The following is a 23,366-nucleotide window of genomic DNA, read 5'->3' as shown; positions in this document are numbered from 1 at the left end:
CAATGTGGTTTGCTTTTGCTTTTACAATTCAGAATGAGCACACCTGGAGATGAAATATCAATGCTATTGAATTATACATTCATTTGTGACTCAAAAAATGTGTTAATTATCGGAAGATTAAAAAGCATTTCCCTTATTTCATTTTCAAAATTGCATTTTCATTTAAAGATTGTCCACTAATTAGCTCTGTATTTTGTGAAAATAAAAAGTGATCTTTTATTTGAAGGACAACTCCGAACCTAAATCACTTCTAGGCTCATTTTCCTACTTATGTTGACCCTAAAAGACTATCCATGGGGTCTATTAGGCAGAAATGCCCCTGTAGTCGGGGGGCCGAAGCTGATATTGAGACATATGCAGCTATCTCGGGGTAGAAGTTGCCAACCTATTCAGAACTAATCTTTAACCCCTTGTGATGGGTTCTAGCCTGGTTGGCTCGAGTTGGCAGCAGAGATAACGCCGCCCATGGCTGCTGTGGTGACTACGTGTGTTGCGTTCTGTCGGTGTTTTTGTGTTTGTTTGTTTTTGTTTTTGTTTATGTTATATGTGAAAAAATTGATTTGAATGCAAAAATGTAGTATGCCAAAGCAAATTCCTATGTGTATTACACAATGGTTAATAAAGAAATCCGAATCTGAATTCAGCTGCCATGAAGAGCAGACGTGTCTTTCTCCGCTCTGTGCGCAAACGGCTCCACAGGCGGCTCCACTTCGCGCCGTCTACACGGTCGGTAACAAAGGATAGGATATTTTTTTCTTTTCTGGTGTTACTACTGGTGCTACTTGCGTGGATCACGGATTCGTGCCAAAGTTTATCATGGGACGTACATACAATGGACACAGAGCTGTATGTACGTGATCAACAGGAGTCACACAGCGACTTCTATCTGCATGATGGCTTGGAGAGAAAACATCTCGGCCTCGGAGATGCAACAGTCTATGGCCTGATCTCTACAAGAAACAAGCCCCCGAATTTCAGTGAAAACAGGCGCTCTTTGTTTGTTTTTCTTCTGTTACTTTGTGGAGATGTGGAACGAAACCCTGGACCTGTCCTGACGAGGCAGGCAGCTGCTTGCCTTGCGCGAGAACAGGAGTTGGACGCCGCCGCGTACAGCTCGCTGCCGCGAGCCGCGGACCTACGGATCTTCGAGGGACACTCGGCCGTCGCACCCGCGGCCGAGTCCCTGGCCCCCGACATCACCGCGGGAACAGCTCGGCGCGAGGACAGCCATGTCGCCGAGCCCGAGACACTGGCCCCCGACCGTGACGCCCCTGACGCGACAGAGGATCCCTACATGAACCCTGCACCCACTGCCGAGGTTTCGGTCGTTGAGCCGCCTGACAACAGCAGCGCCGAGGCGCCTGGCGGCAAACCCCCGGTTCCCCACGGTGTCCAAGTCCCAGACGACCCCCCGCCGGCTTCCCCACTAAACACCCAGGCTGTTGGTGATCTCCAAGAACAAGAGTTTCCCCCAGGGATTACAATCAGTCATGGCTGGCTGCTTGCCTCGGATGGAAACCAATCTACAACACACGCATCACAGGAGAGCATGGATCTCTGCATGCCTGGATTCCCAAACAGCATCAAAGGGACCTGTCTTCACCCCCAGCGCCCCCCCACCCCCACTACAGACACAACTGTTTCAACCGGACACCTACGACCACCTCCCCCCCCCCAGACAGTCTTTCCTGTCTCGCCCTCGGCCATGATCAAAGAACCCCCCTCCCCCAGCTCCGACACTGACTCGATCACTACCGAAAACATGCACTCCGTTGTTTTTGAGAAACCAGGACTTCATCTAGTTCATTTAAACATCAATAGCTTGAACCCCAAAAAACTGGAGCAAATCAAGGGAATGTTTCATGGCGGTAAGGTAAAAATGATATCCTTCTCTGAAACTAAACTTGATGACTCGTTTACTGACGCCAATATTGAAATTGCCAACTACACTGTAATCAGAAATGATAGAAACAGGAGGGGAGGCGGAGTTTGCATGTATGTACATAATGATGTCAATTTTATCCCCCGTCCAGACTTACACCACAGTTCTCTTGAAACTGTATGGATTGAGGTAATCTTTGAACATGCAAAAAACATACTAATATGCGCTGTCTATTAATAGACCACCTGATCAGAATGATTTCTTTGAGCTGTATGATGAGAGCTTAGCAAAGGTGGACGGTATTGAGTACTACAGTTTGGGCGACTGGAATGTGGATGTTTTGCGTAAAGAAGCACCGATGTTCAAGTCCTTTGATGGGTTATGTAATCAATACAGCCTCACTCAGCTGGTCACCGTTCCCACCAGGGTGACAGAGCACTCCCAAACCCTCATAGATCTCGTCGTAACCACTGACAAGTCCAAAGTCACCGCTAGCGGGGCTATTGTATGCGGTCTTAGTGATCATTACATGATCTACGCTACCCGAAAAACACACAAACCCAAGGCTAGTGGCCACAAAACTGTCGTAGCTAGAAGCCTTAAGAACTACTCCAGTGAGGCTCTTAATCACAAACTAGCGAGTACAGACTTTTCCCCAGAACTGCAGTGTACAAATGTCGAAGGAGCATGGTGTGGTTTTAAAACCAAATTGACCGATGCTCTAGACGACGTGGCCCCCTTGAAAACCACCAGGGTTAAAGCCCGCCAAGAGCCATGGTATAACTCAGATATTGCCGAATCAGCTAAACTCAGAGACAAAAAGTACGATGAAAAACGAAAGTGCTGCAAAAAGCTCAGGAAAAAATTCAACCCTGACCTCAAAATCCAGATCAAGCATTTTACTGCTCAGTGCAAGAAGCTTAGAAACCAGACAACCGCCCTAGTTAGATCCGCCAAAAAAAACTACATCGACGACAAAATCGACGAATACAAAAACAAACCACGAGACCTATGGAAGTTGCTTAACAACCAATTAGGCTTAAAACCTAAAACCATATGCCACAACATAAACATCAAAACGGACGCCGCTCTCATTTCTGACAAATGTGAAGTGGCTACCCATCTTAACAAAACCTTTACCACCATAGCCCGTAAACTGGTCGAAAGACTGGTTGCCCCATCTGGGCGGTATGGTGTAAAATTTGTTTAAAAATTCTACAAAAAACTGGGCGTCAGAAAAGACAGTTTTAAACTTGCCACAGTGACAACTGATGAAGTGTTTAAAAAACTGAGGGCCCTACCTCAACACAAGGCCACTGGCCTTGATAAAATTCCAGCTAGATTTCTCAGAGATTCAGCCGCCACCATTGCTCCAATCATTACCCACATAATTAATAATAACTTTCCATCGAACAGGGTCATGTCCCCCAGGACTTCAAACTAGCAAAAGTAACCGCCCTGCATAAAATAGGTAGCAAACTAGACCCTGGAAACTACCGCCCCGTTTCCATTCTTATAGCTCCATATCCAAAGTCATGGAGAAAATAGTCTACGAACAGATTGCAAAATATCTCGATGAGAATAATCTGATTTAGGAGTTCCAATCTGGATTCAGAAAATCTCATTCCACTGACACATGCCTTCTCTATTTGACTGACCAAATCAAACGCGAAGCGGATGACGGCAAATATAGCAGCATGGTCATGATGGACCTCCAGAAGGCATTTGACACCGTAAATCATTCTATTCTGATTGAGAAACTAAAAGCCATCGGTCTTGACAGCGCAGCAGTGAGTTGGATGCAATCTTACCTGGTGGGGAGGGAACAGGTGGTGGAGATTAACGGTACCCTGTCCCCCCCCCCTCCCAGTAAGCTGTGGTGTTCCTCAAGGTAGCATACTGGGGCCTCTGTTGTTCCTAATATACGTGAACGACATGGCATCTGCTTGCGACTTCAACCTGTTCCTGTTTGCGGATGACTCGGCTCCTAGTCTCGGGCAAGGACCACTTGCAGGTTGAAAAGACACTTAACTCTGAACTAAGTAAGATCTGCACATGGCTTAACGACAACAAATTATCAATTCACTTGATAAAGTCGATAACTTCACAATCAAAGTGGGTGACAAGGTCATAACACGAAAAAACGAAATCTCTTACTTAGGATGTATCCTTGAAGCTAATCTTTCCAGCGAAAAGATGACTTCTAAAGTAATAAATAAAATCAACCAACGAACTCGCTTCCTACAGAGGATCGCCCCAATGGTCAATTTCAACACACTGAAGACCATAGCTGGTGCAATAATCCAGCCCCTATTTGACTACGGAGTTCACGTATGGTATCGTGACGCCCCACAAGCCCTTAAAACTAAACTCCAAACAGCCCAAAATAAACTAATTAGGGTCCTGCTTAACCTTCCCTATCAGACTCACCTCACCGCTACTCACCAGTTAAGAGTGGGGTGGCTCAGAGTAGATGACAGAGTACAGCAACTTGCAATGGGCCTGGTGTTCAAGATACACTACACCACTATGATACCCAAGTACCTGTCAAAATACTTTATAAACATTAAGGATGTCCATAATTACAACACCAGAGGCAGCGCCACAGATCACTTCCAACCCAGAGTCAAAACCAACAAAGGGTCAAAGTCGTTTTTCTGCTATACCACCAAAATGTGGAAAGCCTTACCGAAGGCCATAAAGGAGTGTGGATCACTAGCATCCTTTAAAATTGCCCTGAAAAACCACTTACAGGCAGCAGCCGTTCGCAACTGGTAAAAAACGAACCTAGCCCAACCCTACCCTCCCCTGCCCCTTCTTTGTATACTGTTTGTTTAGACTTACTGTTTTCTTTTTTGTTTTTCTTTACATATCTACTGCATAGTACTGTGTTCTATTTGTCTGTCATTCAATGTTATATGAGATACTTTAATGGTTTCCTGTGGAAATAAGCTTAGTCTTTTCATGGATCTCCTTTTAGTAGACCTTGTACCAGTGAACTGTACCGTCATGAAACTGTACCTTTTCCTATGCAAACTTCTAATAAAGTCTTCAATCAATCAATCAATCAATGGCATCTCTGAAAATGATTTTTAGGTCATTTTATCACTGTATACTTAAAAGTGGTAAAATCGGATTTTGCTGCTATAATGTTGAGCAGATTTGCAAATGTAACTGTACTGCTAATGTGGTAATGTAATGAGGTAGGTAGCAAAGCTAAATAATATTAGTTGATGCTGGCTAAAGTGTTGATGAATATTTTTTGGGGGGGTGGGATGGAGGATATGGCTGATTCTGTGTGGACAGTCACACTGGTTGTCAGGGAGCCAAATCTGATATTGACTTGACCTACCGGTAAGATAACACCTCTGGGTAAAAGCAGACAACCTATTCTGTGTTAATGTTTAAACCCTTGTATTCTAGCTTGGTTGTAATCTCACAAATCAGTACTGACAAGTTATTTAAAATTTGCTGCAATTAATGTTGAGCAAAGTTGCATATGTAAATGTACTACTAATGTGGTAATGTAATGAAAATGCAGGTAGCAAAGCTAATATTAGTTGATGCTGGCAAGAGTAATGATGAATATTATTATTTCAAGAGCATGATGCCCTGGTTTGCGGCTTATGATCACAGACATGAGACAGCTATAAACTGTTGGTCCATCACCTACAATGAATGTTTAACCTTGGCAGAGGATACTAGATAATTCTTTGGACTGACACATGATGAAGAATCAAAAGAGATCATACTGATGCCATGCAACTTTGTTGAACAGTTCCATAGATATCACATCGTCCAATAGGAGAATGTTTATGATCTAGAGGGCTCTGTTTTGATTGTCTTAAGTACCAGTTCTTATGCCTTAACTTAAAGGTCTGTCCTTATTAAATCTGACCACAGAACTTTTCGTCTGAAAGGTCTGGTTCAACTACAAAATGACGTCACTCGCATCTTCTGAAAAGCATTACTTCGAATTAGAGTTTAGAAAGCTGTACGTCGGAAAGTCGGAACTCTCCGACGAAATGTTCGGTGGTCGGAGACAGTATGGACAGGCCTTTAGGACTTTTCTCTATTGCAAACTTCTATTCTTCAAGGTTAAGGCATAAGAGCTGGTACTTAAGACAATCAAATACAGCCCAGGTGCAGTGCCTCACTAGTGAAACTCAAAGAGTTAGGGCCGGCATAGCAGAATGGTTAGGGAGCCCACCTGGGGAACCAGAGCCCCTGGTTGTCCCAGGTGTGATTCCAGGCCAGGGTAGCAATGTCGATGTGTGTCCCTTCAACACTCGGGGTTAAGACTCTTAACCCCTAATTGCTCATGTGCTCCTTGTGCGCAGCGAATCAGCTGGGTTGGGCTGAAAATACTCAATTTCCCTTGCTGGAGGAAATAGGTATTATTATTAAGTTCACCAAAATTGTATGTTATTACATTTTACTGTTATTACATACATTGTATTATTTGTTTTCAAATTATTTGACCATACCAGAGTGCTTTACACATATTTCCACATATTTCCATTATTAGATACTACCCAGGACGGTACAGTTTGCCATCAGCATTGAGTGTTGTCATGTTATATTCAATTGTATTGTCATATTGTCTATTTAGCAGGACACATTTTCAATGTTGTTAAAGTTCTTATTCTTAGTCTTGCTGTTATTCTTTGACCTGTTGTGTTATCCATTTTGGTGTGATGTGTGTTTTGAATGGAGTAATTTATTGTATACTCAAAATGGACAAAAACACCATTAAAGAAGTTGCCTTTTACTATAATATTTACAAATCTATTGCAATAACATCCAAAATAACTTTCCATATTGTTCTTTTATCTATTTCCTTTAATATAACATAGAAAGAAATACATTTAAAAGTAAAGAATTCATCAAATGCATAATGTTTAATCAGATTATTTGACTATAGCATGAAATGGGCATTCAACTATTGAAGGGCTTATAAAAGTCACCAGAAAATAAATTCAAAATGCCAACCACCTTAAAACTTCTTCTATGGGTACCTTAACAAAAAAAAAGGTTGTCAGCTTCTACCCAAACATAGCCGCAAAAGTCATTTCTGAAGCACTTTTCAGTTTTGGCCCCTTGACTACTGTTTCCCCAGCAGAACCCAGCAGCTGTCATAGCATAGAGTGGAGCCTATAAGCCTATCGCTTTTACACCAGTTGTTGTGTTCAAAAGTGATTATCCTTTTCATGAATGTGTTACTAGTTGTTATTACAAACACATCCATGCCTTGGTTGTCACACACGCACGAACGCACGCACGCACGCACGCACGCACGCACACACACACACACACACACACACACACACACACACACACACACACACACGTTACCAGGTTAGCAGAGCACCAGACATAATTATATTGTTGTGATGGGCAGTTCAGCCCTGTGACACCTTGTTATGTGACTAGCTGGATGTGTGTAACATGGGAAACAGTTACCCATAAACGGAAGGTTTGCACATAAAGCTCAATGCTAACACTCGCTTCCCTTTGAAAAACTATTCCAGAAACTACTGCACTGGATCAACTAGCAGATTCTCTTACAAAATGGTGGTCAAAACGGTGTTCTCTTTCTAAAAATGTTTACTACTACTAATTCAATGTCTCTTGATAATCCAGGTGACGATTTCTGCAGAATAGTGCTGATTGGGAAGACTGGCAGTGGAAAAAGTGCCTCAGGAAACACCATTCTGGGTCAGACGATATTTAAATCCAATTCCAGACAATCAAAAGTCACCAAGTTTTGCATGAAGGCACGACGTGTGGTACACGGCCGTCCGGTTGTTGTTGTTGATACACCTGGTTTGTTTGATACAACTATGTCCCATGAAGAAGATGTTTATCAGGAGCTGATAAAATGCATGGCCCTGCTGCACCCGGGGCCTCATGTGTTCCTGTTGGTGATACCTATTGGCCGATTCACAACAGAGGAAAAGGAGACACTGAAGTTAATCCAGGTTGCATTTGGAAAGAATTCCAGGATGTTCACCCTCATTTTATTCACAGGAGGAGACGTACTGAAGAGGGAAAAACGGACCATTGAAGACTACGTCCAGTGTTGTGATGATTCATTTCAGAATCTGATTGCTGACTGTGGAGGAAGATACCATGTCTTCAACAACTGGGATGAGAACAACCATCAACAAGTCAGTGATCTGATGAAGAAGGTTGACGAGATGGTGAAGAAGAATGGTGGGGGGTGTTACACCACAGTGATGTTCCAGGAGGCTGAAGCAGCCATTCAAAAAGAAATGGAGAAGATTTTAAAAGAGAAGGAAGAGGAGATGAAGAGAGAAACCGAGGCCCTGAGAAGAGAACATGATGAGGAAATGCAAGCAATGAGAAAAAAGATGGAAGAGCAGAAAGATGAAATTGAAAAGGAGAGACGGGTAAGAGAAAAACAACTGAAAGAAAATGAGGATTATATTAAGAAAGTAAACGAGGATAGAGAGAAAGAACAGGAAAAAAGAGACGAGGAGGACAGAAATAGGATAAAGGAGGAGGGAAAAAAACGCACAGAATGGGAAAAAGAGAGAAGAGAAGCAGAAGAGGAGAAAATAAAAAGGCTTCGCGAAGAATTTGATGAGGAAAGAAAAAATCATGAAAAGAAAAGAAGAGAAGACAAAAAGAGACATGAAGAAGTAAAGGAACAACAGAAAATTCTTCGTGAGGAAAGAGAGAAAGAACAGGAAAAAAGAGAAAAGGAAGGCAGAAAAAGGAAGGAAGAAGAGGAGATTAAAGGAAAGGAATGGGAAAAAACACTTGAGGCCTTGGAGAGAGAGAAAAAAATAGGATCAGAAGAAAAGGACAGAATGTTAGAAAATCTGAGAGAAGAAATGCGGAAACAAAAAGAGGCTTGGGAGAAGGAAAGACAAGAATGGTGGGATAAAGAACAGAAGAAAATAAAAATACTTAATGAAGAATTTCATGAGGAAAGAAAAAGACTTGGAAAGGAAAGAAAAGAAGAAGATCAAAGAAAAGAAGAAGATCAAAGGAGACGTGAAGAAGAAGAAAAGGAACGACTGCAACTGGAGAGAAAGAAAGGACAGGAAAAAAGAGAAGAGGAGGACCGAAAAAGAAACAAAGAGGAGGAAATTAAACAAAAGGAGTGGAAAGAGCAACTTGATGCCTTGGAGAGAGACAAAAAGAAATCAGAAGAAAAAGAAAGAATGTTGAAAGAAGATTTTAGAAAACAACAAGAGAATGAAAGAAATGAATGGTGGGATAAAAAACGCCAGGATGATGAAGATAGAAGTGAAGTGGAACAGAAGAAAATTGAAAAGCTTCAGGAAGAATTTAATAATCAAAGAGAAACACATGAAAAGAAAAGAAGAGAAGAGGATGAAAAGAGGCAACAAGAAGAAGAAAAGGAACGACAGAGAGTTCGGGAAGAGCATGAAGACAAAGTGAAGATGATTGTGAAGAAATTCACCGACGAGGCCAGAGAAAACGCAGAGAAATCCAATGAATACACACAACAGCTTAAGGAGGAGTCAAACAAAAAACACAAGGAGTTGTCAGAAGCCATCGAGACAATAGTAGGGCTCAGAATGAAACTAGCAGTACTGGAACGGTGTCAGGAAACCCAGGAATCAATAAAGAAGGAAATAGAAGATAAAATAACAGAGAATAAGAGGGGGTAAGCATTAACACACACACACACACACACACACACACACACACACACACACACACACACACACACACACACACACACACACACACAATTAAGAAAAACTGTACGTTTAACATTTCTTCCTTGAACAAGCTCACAACGTGTCGCAACATGAGCTTAGCTTATATGAGCTTATAGATCAGCCTATTTTATATATTTGAATTGCAACCCGAAATTTTCATTTTGTGGACACACTGTTCTTCAGTAGTCCCAGTCCCACTGGAGCCTACTGTACTGGAATGAAAAGCATGTTATTTTATGTGCAGAGCGGGACAGAGGGACTACGTTATAACGTGCGTGCTTACCGGCCGGTAAATCGTTACAAAGTTTCTTCACAGGTGGTTTCTTCTGCCGTTGCTTTCTGCAATGGGGAGGGAATAATGGAACACTTAAAAAAACCACATGCCCAGAGGGGAGCCCAGTGGACCATTCACGTTCTGTTTTTCCCAAAAACTAAATATTTACAAAGATCAACATGCCGCAGCGCTGTGTAGATCGCCTACTTTCGCCATTTGATTTGTGCTAATGTTAGTGATAACACTTTAACTCATGATCTCTGCCAGATTGGGTGGGGAGGAGGTCCTTTAATTGAATATTAAAATTGAGTGACTTGGATGATGGAGACCAAGATACTGAAGTGAAAGCAACTAGCCCTGATCTCCTACTTTAAGTTACAACACAACACAACTCCCTCAGTGGCTCAAACCATTGAGCCAGGATACTCATGGGGGGAGGCTTAAAAAAACCTTCAAAACGTGTAGTGTTTATGCGTGAATGATTTCTAAAGTAGAGTCTGCTTCTGTTCCAAATATAATCCATCATCAGAAATAATGTATTAGATGGGGCAACCCTCCCCCCAAACACACACACACACACACACACACACACACACACACACACACACACACACACACACACACACCTCCCTGGAGATCGGCACCTAAGTCATGATGGACAATAAGACAATCTACAGTATGCTATGTGTTCATGATCTGACATGATCTGACATAAATGCTTCGGCTGTCGTTATAGGAGGACTTGTCTCAAAGTCAAAGTTAGGAGTCAACTTTTACTTTTCAAAATGCAAAGAATATCACAATTAGTCAAAGGTTTTAGATAAATTCACAGGATGTTTCAGTGCTTACCAGATCAGATCCCATTGTCTGGTTCCTGCAGACTTAAAATGTCTATTTGCAAAGACAAAGATTGCAAAGATAAAATGTTGTGTGTTAAGTGTTTAACTTGTTTTCTCCTTTGTACAGAAGATACGCAGAGGCCAAAGTTCAAGGTAGGTCACAATACTTTTTCTAAACAGTAAGACACCTAAGGCCGAAAAGCGAGGGCGAGGTCGCGCCATCTGTCTTGGCCATCTGTCTTGGCCATATAGGGATTCTGTAGTGTGGTTCTCCTAACAGGGCATCATTTGGGATACAATCCCCTTTATGCCCATATATAGAGATCCCTAACAGAATCCCTTTTATGCGGGGCGCCTGGTGGCCTACTGGTCTACCATGTAGGCGTTGATGCCTGGCGGCGTCGCCAGTTTGATTCCCGATCCGGATGACCATTGCTGCATGTCTCTCCCCATCTCTCCCCCTGTTTCCTGTCAGTCTACTGTATTATCCAATAAAGGCATAAAAGCCCCAAAACAAATCTTTAAAAAAATAAAAGAATCCCTTTTATGCCCATATTATGGAGATCCCTGCTCTGAGTATTTGACATCACTGTGATGTCACCTGTGATGTCACAGTGATGTGTCAGGGGAACCACAGTGTCAGGCATATCAACAAAAAAGACTGTTAAGAGTGGTTCCCCTGACATCACAGTGACATCAGAGCATGATGTCAGAGCGACAAACCCATAGACTGTAAAAAAGTGTACACGTCCAGACGGACGCGGAAGCTGCTGTTTCTCACAGTAAACTGCGTCGTACGGTCGCAATTACGTCCTGATGACTGTTTTGAGGTGTGCTTCATAACAGCAGTGCCCTAAGGATGACCACACTTGAAGAGCCCCCTCAGGGATAAAATGTATGCTTAACATTTTACAGGATACTGTATGTGTTGACAACAAAAAAAAGGCTATGTGGAAAATTCCTGATACCCTCATTTTTGCTAAATTGTGATTAGCAAAATATTAATAATAAATAATAACAAAAAATACCAGCTTGTCTTTTGAAATTGTCACATAAATGTATTGACCTCTTTCCACATGTACTGAGAACCCTACGCCCCACCCAAAATGAAGCAAAAAGTGCCCATTTTGGGCCTAAGTCAGACAAGACATTGCTTTCAATTTACTGTCAGGGAGAACGAGGTAAGATGAGCCACTGTTCACTTATAGAGCCCGTAAACAGGAAAAAACATCACATGGATGCAGCTAATCTCTGTGCATGCACAGTTTGCACACTCCCAGTAGGGCAAAGAAGAACCTCCTCCCCATTTTTTCCCAAATCATCCTCAATAGTCCACATTCCTATTTGGTAAGAATACAATGGTTTAGTAATACACCAAGAACAAGATTGGGATTGCTATTCATCCTTCTATGCAGTGGCGGCTGGTCATTTTGTTCTCCAGGGGGTCGCTAGCCAGTTCTATGTCATCTTAATTGATCTTAATAATGCAGACTGCCGTGGCACCAATTTCTGTCAAAGTTGTTACTTTTACACACACACACGTGTGTGTGTGTGTGTGTGTGTGTGTGTGTGTGTGTGTGTGTGTGTGTGTGTGAGAGAGAGAGCACACGAGCACGCAAGAGAGAGAGAGAGAGAGAGACAGAGAGAGAATATTTGGTCATCAAAAGTCTACCGAACAACTGATGCTCCCCCAAAGCTAGATCCCTAAATGGACCGGTCAACAGGCTCAGGTATCCAAAGGTCAAGACAGGAGGGGAGGGCCCTCTATAAAAATTAGAGCATGGTCACACTGAAGTTTAATTCTTCCTATGAGTGAGGATTCTGTCAATGCTTTTCATCAGGAATGGAGTGGTTTGTGGCCATTTATGGATTTACGTTAAAAAAAAATGTTCCCTTTGAAAAGCATTGGCAAAATCTGCCCTCAGGTAGAATTAAACTTCAGTGTACTGTGCCCCAATGAATAATTTTGTGACATGAAAGTGAATCTGTCTCAGCAACAAAATGATGGAAAAAAAGGCACTGAAAAAGACACATTCTGTCCAACCACATGTCATTTGACAAGACCCCCTATACCGGTAGTTTTGGAGCAGTTTGGAAGCCCTTCCCTCATACTGTTCTTTATTGTTACTGTATTTTGATGCAATAGTGATAAACCTGTATAGACAGGGCTATAGACACACAACACATACCACAAGAACCCAAAACACAATGGCAGTGTGACTATGATGCTCAGATACCCCTTGCAAAGTCATAATATACTCACCCAGTTGTGAGTGTGCAAACTTAAATGTCACCGTGCAAAGACAGTTATACAAGTCACAATGATGCACACAATTTATAGGCACAATATGTATTTACGGTGTGTTCATCTGTCTTTTTTTTTTTTTTTTTTTTTTTTTTCCATACAGGAGACATGGCAGAAGCTAAAGTTGATGGTAGGTCATGATACTGTTTTTTGCATCCAGATGGATAAACCATTCACTGTTTTGGGGTGGAGGGATAGAGATGTGCTTCACAATTAACAGTGTAGTACCCTAAAGCCTCGATCAGAGTCTAAGGTGAAGAGCTATCCACCGCAAATTTGAGGTGGAAAGCTTTCCACCTCAAGTCAGAAAATAAGTGCAGGCCATCATAGTCAGTCACGGTGGAGTCCTATTCACCGTGACTGACTGGTCTAGGTCGACCAATCAGTGAACGGGGTGAAGAGCCTATCTGTCTGAAAGTAAAAACAGAGAGATGTGTCGGGACTCGCTGTGGAAAGCTCTCCACCGCGAGGAATGACGTAACGTTGTAGTTTCATGACTCAAAAAGACTACACCGCGGTATCCACCGCAGACCCGACTCTGATCGAGGCTTAAGGGGGGAGTCAGTCCTCCCACTTCACATGTAAAAAAATAAAATAAACACCATAGATTTACATATGGGACTACAAATATCATCCTGGCCTGTACATACACTGATTTTTCAAATCGTATAATGCAATTCATACCAAGTACAAAACGACACGCCATGCTGAATTATTTCCATCATAAATGGGACCATAGGGACCTAAAAGGCTCATTCATTTAAAAACAGGATCATACCCAACAATTTGTGCTTTGCAAAAATCGGCCACAAATGAACAAACCTAAACATCACGCAAATCTGTACACATTATCTCTAGTCATGTAATCTCTCGAGACAGCCTCAGAGAACGCTAAAGGAAGAGAGACAGACTGATAGGTGACGCCCTTTCTTCTTTGACGATGGGTTCCCAGATTGCTAGTCATGTGATCAAGAAAGATGGATCATAATCCATCCTGATTGGCTAAGATTGGCGTCTATCCATTTGCAGGAGTGCCTCATTTTGAACAAAAATGCCTCGAATCATGAATGAAGTGTCAGATTGCTGTGAAACTAGTTTGCACACACAGGAAGAAATTCCACCCTTTTCACATTGGCCTATTAGAAGCGCCTTTTCTCATTTTTGCTAAACACATTTCTTTATATTACTCCTACAAAATTCGGTACACATTAAGTTAACGGTTGAGCGTTTTGGTAGAATACTTATAGCTGGGAGGGAATTTGTGAAAAACGTGCACTTGGTGATACGTTTTTGATTTTTGGTACGGTGTTCTATGGTTATAACGTTTACAAAAACTATCGCAATCAAGTTGGGCTCGCCCCCTAGCGTGCATGATATCTAAATATCATGCATATCTGTTTGCAATTAATCAAATATTAGATGTCAGTATAGTACTGTGTTCTATCTGCCAGTCATTCAATGTTATATGAGTTAAAGAGAAGGATCTCAATGGAAACAAGCCTCGGCTTACCTGAGTTCATCCTTTTAGTTGACCCTTTACTGTGAACTGTACTGTCATGAAACTGTACCTTCTCCTACTATGCAAACTTCTAATAAATACTTGAATCAATCAATCAATCAATCAATCAATCAATCAATCAATCAATCAACAGTGGTAAAGATCCAGGAAGACAAACCAGCTAAGAAGAAGCTGAGGTGTGTGAGAGCAGAGTTCATTCAAAGAGTCTCAGAGGCCACCTTGTATTCTCTGCTGGACAAACTTCTGCAGAAGAATGTGATCAACAATGGAGAAATGGAGGAAGTCAGAGGAGAAAACCTCAGGGCAAACAAAGCACGGCTACTCATCGACACTGTGTGGAGAAAGGGAAACAAGTCGTGTTCACTAATGATTGACAACCTTCATCAGCAGGACCCTCACCTCAGTGAACTGCTGAAGTTAACCTCGGGTAATAATCTCTCTCTCTCTCTCTCTTTCTTTCTCTCTCTCTCTCTCTCTCTCTATCTCTCTCATTGTAATTAAGATATTCAATAGAAATTTCTATTTCTTTTTAATTCCTATGTCCCTGAAATTGAAAACATGAGCGTAGCCACATAGTTTGCGACTAGCTCTGGTCCAGAGCGTCAGCTCTACTTACGCTCTGACAGACCCGTCGGCAAATGACTAGCGCTCGTAGGGGCTGAGAAATCGTTCTCAGCCCCTACGAGCGCTCAACTTGAGCCAAAATAAAATAAACTACTTCGCTACTCACCAAACCAAAGTTGTTGAATGTCTATTCTCCGCAGTGGTGAACCTCTCAGCACCCCACCCACTCTGTAAAATACACTATTTTTAATATAAATAAATAAATAAATGCATCCAACTCGACCGCCGTTTATTTCCAGGTTGTGAACCATTGTGTCGGTCTATGGGTTTGTTGCTCTGACATCATGCTTTGATGTCATTGTGATGTCAGGGGAACCACTCTTAACAGTCTTTTTTGTTGATACGCCTGACACTGTGGTTCCCCTGACACATCACTGTGACGTCACAGGTGACATCACAGTGATGTCAGATACTCAGAGCAGTGGGTGGGGTGCTGAGAGGTTTCCCACCACAGAGAATAGACTTTCAACAACGTAAAACTACCTTTGGTTTGGTGAGTAGTGAAGTAGTTTAGTTTATTTTGACTCAAGTTGAGTGCTCGTAGGGTCTGAGAAATTGCGGTCTAGTCATTTCCCGACGGGTCTGTCAGAGCTCTGGACCAGAGCTAGTTTGCGACCAGCACAGCTGATTTCTTTGTTTGATGAGACCTGTGTGGTAATGCTCATTATTCGCACGGGTGGAAAGCTATCTCAACCAATCAGATTGCTTTTTCGGAACTACCTGTTGTATAATCCTAAATATTCCACAGAATTAGGCATGCATTTTTTTGTTTTATGAACACAAGAAAATCATATGGTTTGAATGTGACTCTCAGCACTTTAAATAAGAGAAACATTCAATTAAGATCACTTGGTTTTACTGAAGTGACCCAGCTCAGTGCGATATCTGTATTCCAGTTTCAAACATCTTTCCATTGTATTGTTTCAGAGCTGAGACTGGTGCTACTGGGGAGGACAGGAGCTGGGATGAGTGCAGCAGGAAACATCATCCTGGGTGGGGAGGAGTTTGGTACTGAGGCGAGATCTTCTGAACTGAGCAGGAAGAGAGAAGGGGAGGTCTGTGGGAGACAGCTGGTGGTGGTGGACACTACAGTCTTCTACTCTGGACGTTCTCTGGAGGAGATGAGGCAAGATGCAGGGATCTGTGTCAGTCAGTCTGCTCCAGGTCCCCATGCCTTCCTCCTGGTCCTACCAGCAGAGCCTTCTGAAGGAGAGGAGAGAGGGAAGATGGAAATGATGCAGGAGGTGTTTGGAGACAGCTGCTGGGAACACAGCATTGTCATCTTCCTCCATGAGGACAGTTCCTCCAAGGGAGAGCAGAGTGTTGAGGAGTTTCTCCAGGCAGGCAGTCAGGAACATCAGCAGATTGTAGAGAAATGTGGGAACAGATGTCACCTCCTCAAAAACATTAAGGACAGCAGCCACGATGGTCAGGTTTCACAGCTGCTGGAGAAGATTGAGAAATTGGTGTCAGGAAACACAGAGATCTTCTATAGCACTAAGATCTACCTGGATACAAAGGCAGAGATCACCAAGTTGGAGAAAAAGATTCAGAGGGACAGTGAGGAGAGGAGGCACATGGAGGAGAAGGAGATGAGGGAGTGGTTTGAGAAGATAAAGGGATCCATCCAAGAGCACGAGGGAGACATCGGGCAGCTTAAGCCACAAACAAGTGAACTGGAGAAACAGCTGAGAGAGGAGAGAGCGATGAAAAGAAAACTAGAACAAGAGCTGATGAGGGAAGTTGAGAGAAGAGAGGAGGTGGAGAAAAAAGGACTGATGGTTGTCCTGCCTGAGGTCTTCAGAAGTATCATGACCTCCAAAACAGAGATGCAGAGAGAGTTGGAGGAAAAGAACAGAGAGATGACAACACTGAGAGAAGAGTTGGAGAGAGCCAGGATGTTAGAGGAAGAGAAGAACAGAGAGATGACAGCACAGAGAGAAGAGTTGGAGAGAGCCAGGATGTTAGAGGAAGAGAAGAACAGAGAGGTGACAGTGAGAGAAGAGTTGGAGGAGAGACAGAAACATTGTTCAGAGTTGGAGGAAGAAAACCAGAACTTCCTGGAAAAGAGAGAAAGGAGTAGAGAGTCAGGGTGGAAGAGATGTTTCCGGTACCTTATTTATTTATTTACTTATTTAGTATCAGATACTAGCTCTGGTGTCACATACTACACGTTAACACGTACGTCCTGTAAGTAGACCAAAAAATAAAAGTAGTGTTCACTAATCATTACAAGTGTCTCGTTTTAGAGGAAGTCACTTTCTATAGTAACCCAGCTGCCACCACAGTTGTTATGCCGTTTCGAAACTCTAGTCTAAGTAAACACGGACCCATGTGGATTAAAAACAATATATTAGCCACAGTTCATATTTACGATATTAAAACCATGCATCTGTGACTTAAACAATTAACACACTTTGGAAATACTGTACGTTAAACTCTTGGAACCTCTGTTACAGTGCATAGCCTGTACTGTATGTGCATTTCATCTCATCAGTCTGTCTCATGCTGGCTTACAGTACCTCGCGTCACAGACTTTCTCCTAGAAGGAAACATGCTACATGGTACTCTAGGCTGCTGCCTAGAGTACCATTGTGGGAGCAGAGCTTGTATCTCCAATACAACGCTTGTGCAATTGTCAGGTACAAACAAGTTCGGCCATTGCTGGCGGCTGCTAGACATTGTTTGGATGTACAGCATATTAGACCTAAGTTTATTTTGCCTTCCTTGTACCTTCCTTATTCCTAAATAAAGTGCTTTGTTTTTTGTTTAAATGAAATGTGTCATGGAGTTCTTCTAACTTTCAGTAACCTTGAATTTCCCTTGAATAGAAAGACAAAATTACTTTTCACTTACAATGTGGTCTTTATCTCCAGAGAGTTGTTTACATTTGTGTTCTAATCACTAGTCTAGAGCTGTCAAATCTTACAGCAGACTTTCTGACATCACCACCTGGCCACGCCCACATTGTGACCACCACGCCCACATTGGTGTCCCCCATGTAATTTTCCTTTCCGGCTCCCCTGGATAAGGCACTGTTGAATACAACTATTTAATGTGCAGCACTGAAACACTTGCATTGGAGTGTTCTATTTGGTCATGTCAGAGCCCTGGTCATGTATATATAACATAAATCGTCAAATATTCTACAAAATAGGGTGCGCACCAAAGCAACATATCCAGGTGCTCCCCTGAGTACTAGCCCCAAAAGTTTATGTGCACCCCTTCATAACTGTTTCTTTTTTTTTCTGAGGGATTACAGATAGTTGAATCAATCAATCAATCAATCAATCAATCAATCAATCAATCAATCAATTCGTTTTATTTAAATAGCACAATTCAGACCATGGGTAGTTCAATGTGCTTCACAGGGGGAAACAAGAGTTCAAGACTTTACAAGGCAAAAAAGCAAAGATGCATGTAAATACATAGAAATGCAATTTAAAAAAATATAATAAAAAATACATATAATTTAAAATAATAATAAAAAAAAAACATGCATGTTTATGCATATAGGAATACATGAATAGTCTGAGCATGAATCAATTCATGCTCACACTATTTTGGGTATTCCTCTCATCTTTATTTTTCATTCCATTCATTCTGTTCCAGTTAATTTGATGTCTAATTTAGACAACCTTTGTGAAAATGTAAATGTGACCCTCTTTTGGTATGTGCCATAATTCTGTGCACAACCAACTGAAAGGAATACACATTGGCAGTTTACTCATGCTCCATCACCAGACACTTAATATGCTATTAATTCCATACTCTACTATTTACTCCCTATAATGCATTTATAGCCTAATATACTATTTCTTCAACATTATGTTTCCTTTTTTTAACCATATTGCATTTTATCACATAGATTATGCTTATTTTCCATTCCTATTTTAACTGATACATATCCACTCAATGATTATATTATAAACATGCAATGCCAGAGATAAGTGCCATCAAATCAAGTTGTTACCTTGCTATATACCAGGCCCACATTATGGCTCTTCACCTGCAGTCACCTGCATGGGTTAAACACAGTAAAGTATGCCAACGATGACTACAACCAGCACTTGGTACTACGACATTACTTTCAATCATCTTTTGTTGTTCGATCTGCATCTATCTTAAAAAGTCTAACTTTCAAAGCCAATTCGATTACTACTATATTATATAAGCATTTTATGTACATGTACTTGTATTTTGAATACTAATAACTAGTAAGACGATACAGGGCGACGCGCCAATTCTTGGCCATCTGGCCAGTGATGTAGGCCTACAGTATATCGGACCACCCATATGGAGACCCCTGTTACCCATATATGGAGAAACATGTACTGTAAGAGCCCAACCATGCTCAGTTATTCGTTAGGTATCCTATGATGTTAGTGTGGCGCGCTCCAAAGATCAGGGGGGTGATTGTAGCCCCCACAGTTAGTACCAGCCATGAACCAGCGACAACAGCATCTACATATATGCTTTAGAGTAGGCCTACCACAATGCAGCAGTCCAAGTGAAATGTTTGTAAATATTGGTGTACCCATCTGCTCCGCTGTGTTGCGGAACCTCATGTACAAATGTATGTGTATTGTGTAGGCTGTCTGATTCTGCTAACAGTGTAATTTTAACCTTGACAAACCCTTTACTGAGCTCGGTCAGGTAACAGGTTTGTTTCTAAATTGTGGAACTATTATTTAAGCTTGTATAATCATTTATGATTTTATGTGGACTATGTCCACCCTTGTTTGTATTTGTATGTTATTTTTATGTTTTTATGTTGCTATGGATCAAGTGTCCTTAATAAAGTTTGATATATATATATATATATATATATATATATATATATATATATATATATATATATATATTAAAGCAATAAGCCACAAGAGGCGAGTGGTTACCGGGGTAGTATGGAGACCGAGCGTAAGGCGGAGTTAGGGAGGAGTTTCGCTCCAGATGACGTATTTCCCGTCGCCATCTTCGAGGGACGTCACTTAATAATAATAACAAGTGCACTACAACTTTTACACAACCTACCCATGACGATCCTATTACTGTATACATTGAGATAGATTGTAGTAGGCTACAACAGTTATCATCAAAATAAACCATATCAAAGTGTGCGGGACATTTCTCTCTCAAAATAACAACTTTTCTAGTGTTATTTCTTATCCTGGTAAACATCATGGGTCTGTCTGACAGACAGCGTTCCTTGTTCAGCCACATCAGATATATTTTCTCTTTAAACAAAACTGTTTGCTCAATCTCATTGTAGGCTATATCCTATAATATATTCGGCTGAGAGGCGTTGGGAAACACGAGGCGAAAGCCGAGTGTTTCCGACCCTCTCAGCCGGTGTATACTACCCCGGTAACCACAAGCCTCGCGTGGCTTATTGCTTTTCTAAAACGGTCACAATATTGCAACATGAAAATCATAGCATAAAGGTGGTTGCACACTGCTGCGTTTTTCGTTGCGAAATGCGTTTTTCAGGGCAAGGAGAGAGAGAGAGATAGAGAGAGCAAGGGACCGAGTGGTGCGCGAAACGGGCAGCAGTGTGCAAACGTGACTGACATAACGTGAGGTTGATTTTTTTATTCACGCTCTCCGAAATTCACTCCAATATTCGGCCCGAAAAACGCAGCAGTGTGCAACCAGCTTTACATTATTTAAAGAAAAAAGTACACTTCTCCGCCACCAGGAAGAGACATTTCCTTGTTTACCAGCCACATCCAGGAACGGAACTTATACGGAAGCCAGTGTGTGTTTATAAAGTCACATCATTCTTTTTGCCACAAAATAGGGAAACAACACTTATGTGTTAGATCAGTCTCATGTTAAGAACCATATTCGATCCATACACATGTTTATTTTCATCCAGATTTAGCTGCTTTGTGGGTGAACATTACATCAAAAACGCTAGCATAGCAAACTAACAGTCCCTGGGGTCCCTGAGGTCCTCAGTTAAATTACTGATAGTTACACAGTATGAACCAAAGGGACACATGGATCTGTATCTCAGAGTGTCATTTTGTACTAACATAGTTAAATTAACAGGCTATTTTACAGTAGAGATTGGGGTCCCAGAAATAACTACTGATTAGAGGACTCTATGACGTCAGTCGTCTATGATGTCAGTACTGTGACATCAGGCATCTCCATATTTAGGCAAAGGACGAGTCAACAGATACACAGACGAGATTCCTGGGTCAGTCAGATAGACAGAAAGACAGACAGACAGATCAACTCTGTCATTGTCATGGCTGGGTTCACAGTCAACTGCCATCATCACATATTGTTTTCTTCTGTTTCTGTTCTGTATATCACCATCTTTGTCGTTCGCACCATCACAATCCTCTCCATCTCACATCAAACCTCTCATTCCCTTTTCCTACTTCCATCACTTCCAGTTTTTCCCTATACACTTTACAAATGATAGCAATGCAGGTCAAAGAATGCATGGTGTCTGCTCCAGGTAAAGCCATCCTTCACGGAGAACATGCAGTTGTTCATGGAAAGGCTGCTCTGGCGGTGAGTTTGAACCTGAGAACATATTTATGGTTGAAGTCCAGCTCTACGGGTAAAGTTGCTGTCAATCTTCCAAACATCGACACGTTCGTCAGCTGGGATCTTTCTGACCTGAAACGGCTTCTTCCTGACTCTAATGTTAGGAAGGAGGAGGTCAAAGTGCCGGATGAGGAACTTCTCAGGATACTACGTGAGTTCATCGGTGTAACCAATGGGAACATGGACACTTGCAGCATGGCCACCTTATCGTTCCTCTACATGTACCTCTCCCTGTTTGGATCAGGAGATTTGCCCAGTATGAAAGTGACCGTGTGGTCCGAGTTGCCGACCGGAGCGGGCCTCGGATCGAGCGCTGCCCTCTCGGTGTGCCTCTCTGCTGCTCTGCTCTGTGCCAGCGGAGCCATTCCCACCGCTCTCAAAGACTGGGACGACATGGCCAGCTGGAGTCAGCAACACATGGAGCTGATCAACAGCTGGGCATTTCAAGGGGAGACCATCATCCACGGTGACCCATCAGGGGTGGACAACACTGTGGGGACATGGGGCGGCGTGCTGAGGTTCTCGTCCGGGAAGAGGACGCCGCTGAGCAGGCCGCCGTCGCTGAGAATCCTCCTCACGAACACCAAGGTGCCACGTAGCACCAAGGCCCTTGTCGCCGGAGTGAAGGACAAAATCAACAAGTTTCCCTCCATCATGTACCCCGTGCTGGAGTCAGTGGGGGCGATCTCCTGCGCTTGTGAGAAGACTCTGTCGGAGATGAGCGGCGGAGCCGTCACAGGAGAGCACTACGACGTTCTGGAGGAGCTCATTGACATGAACCAGCACCTGCTGAACGTGATGGGCGCTGGGCACCCTGCCCTGGACACGCTGTGCCGCCTCACTCTGGACAGAGGACTCCACAGCAAGCTGACTGGCGCTGGGGGAGGGGGCTGTGGCATAACCCTGCTAAGACCTGAGACTGAACGCTCAGTCATCCAGAACGCTGTGCAGGAGCTGCAAGGCTCTGGCTTTGACTGCTGGGAGACCAGTGTCGGTGGCCCCGGTGTGCAGCAGCACGCTCCTCTTTCTTTGAAGGAGGGCGTATTAGAAGGTTTAACTACATGAACCCTAGTGTCCCTATCCTGTGGACGTCATAATAGCCGAGCATTCAGTGAACATGTTGCAAGATAATAGACCGGCTATTTTTGTCGAAGACATATATTGGTGTAGAATCGCACCTGTGAAAAGTGAGAAACGCTCGTGACGTCAGCTGTGGTGATGTCAGTCTCTGCGTACTTTTTATGACTTAGTCTCGTGTGAGCTGTTGGTACAGCACACATAGGGATATATACACAAAGTCAAAGGTAGGAGCGGTTAGCACCGCTCAAAAAATAGTAGACCAAGTATAGACATCTCTGGGGCATCAGTAAAGGTTTAAGAGCTTAAAAACCTGTCCAGCAATCCCCTCTCCACATGAAAGGAATAGTTCACCCCCAAAATGACTTTTTTCTATTAATTACTCACCCCATGGAGACTTCAATAAACATTTATTTTTATCGCATTCCTAAGTTAATAATTTGATTATAATAAATGTACCCATTTGGCTTAGGAATGCGACAAAAACACAATATATATTATTGAACTCAAGTCTACGAGTAAATATTGTGAGGAAAAAAGGTAATTTGGTGGTGTATTCCT

At 42.5% G+C, this 23,366-nt stretch overlaps 1 protein-coding gene across 1 annotated transcript; it reads left to right on the top strand.

The window, feature by feature from the left end:
- Positions 1-21,602: 21,602 nt before the first annotated feature.
- On the top strand, positions 21,603-22,793 carry LOC308282672 (mevalonate kinase-like; the record flags this gene model as incomplete). The annotated part of the gene is made up of 1 exon (XM_080723061.1): positions 21,603-22,793. The coding sequence occupies one exon, from the start codon at positions 21,603-21,605 to the stop codon at positions 22,791-22,793; it is 1,191 nt and encodes a 396-aa protein (XP_080579187.1).
- Positions 22,794-23,366: the final 573 nt, after the last annotated feature.

Source organism: Nannobrachium achirus, assembly GCF_963921795.1.
Source record: "Nannobrachium achirus genome assembly, chromosome: 4".
NCBI classification, from domain to species: Eukaryota; Metazoa; Chordata; class Actinopteri; order Myctophiformes; family Myctophidae; genus Nannobrachium; species Nannobrachium achirus.
This window is presented reverse-complemented; position numbering and strand designations above follow the sequence as displayed.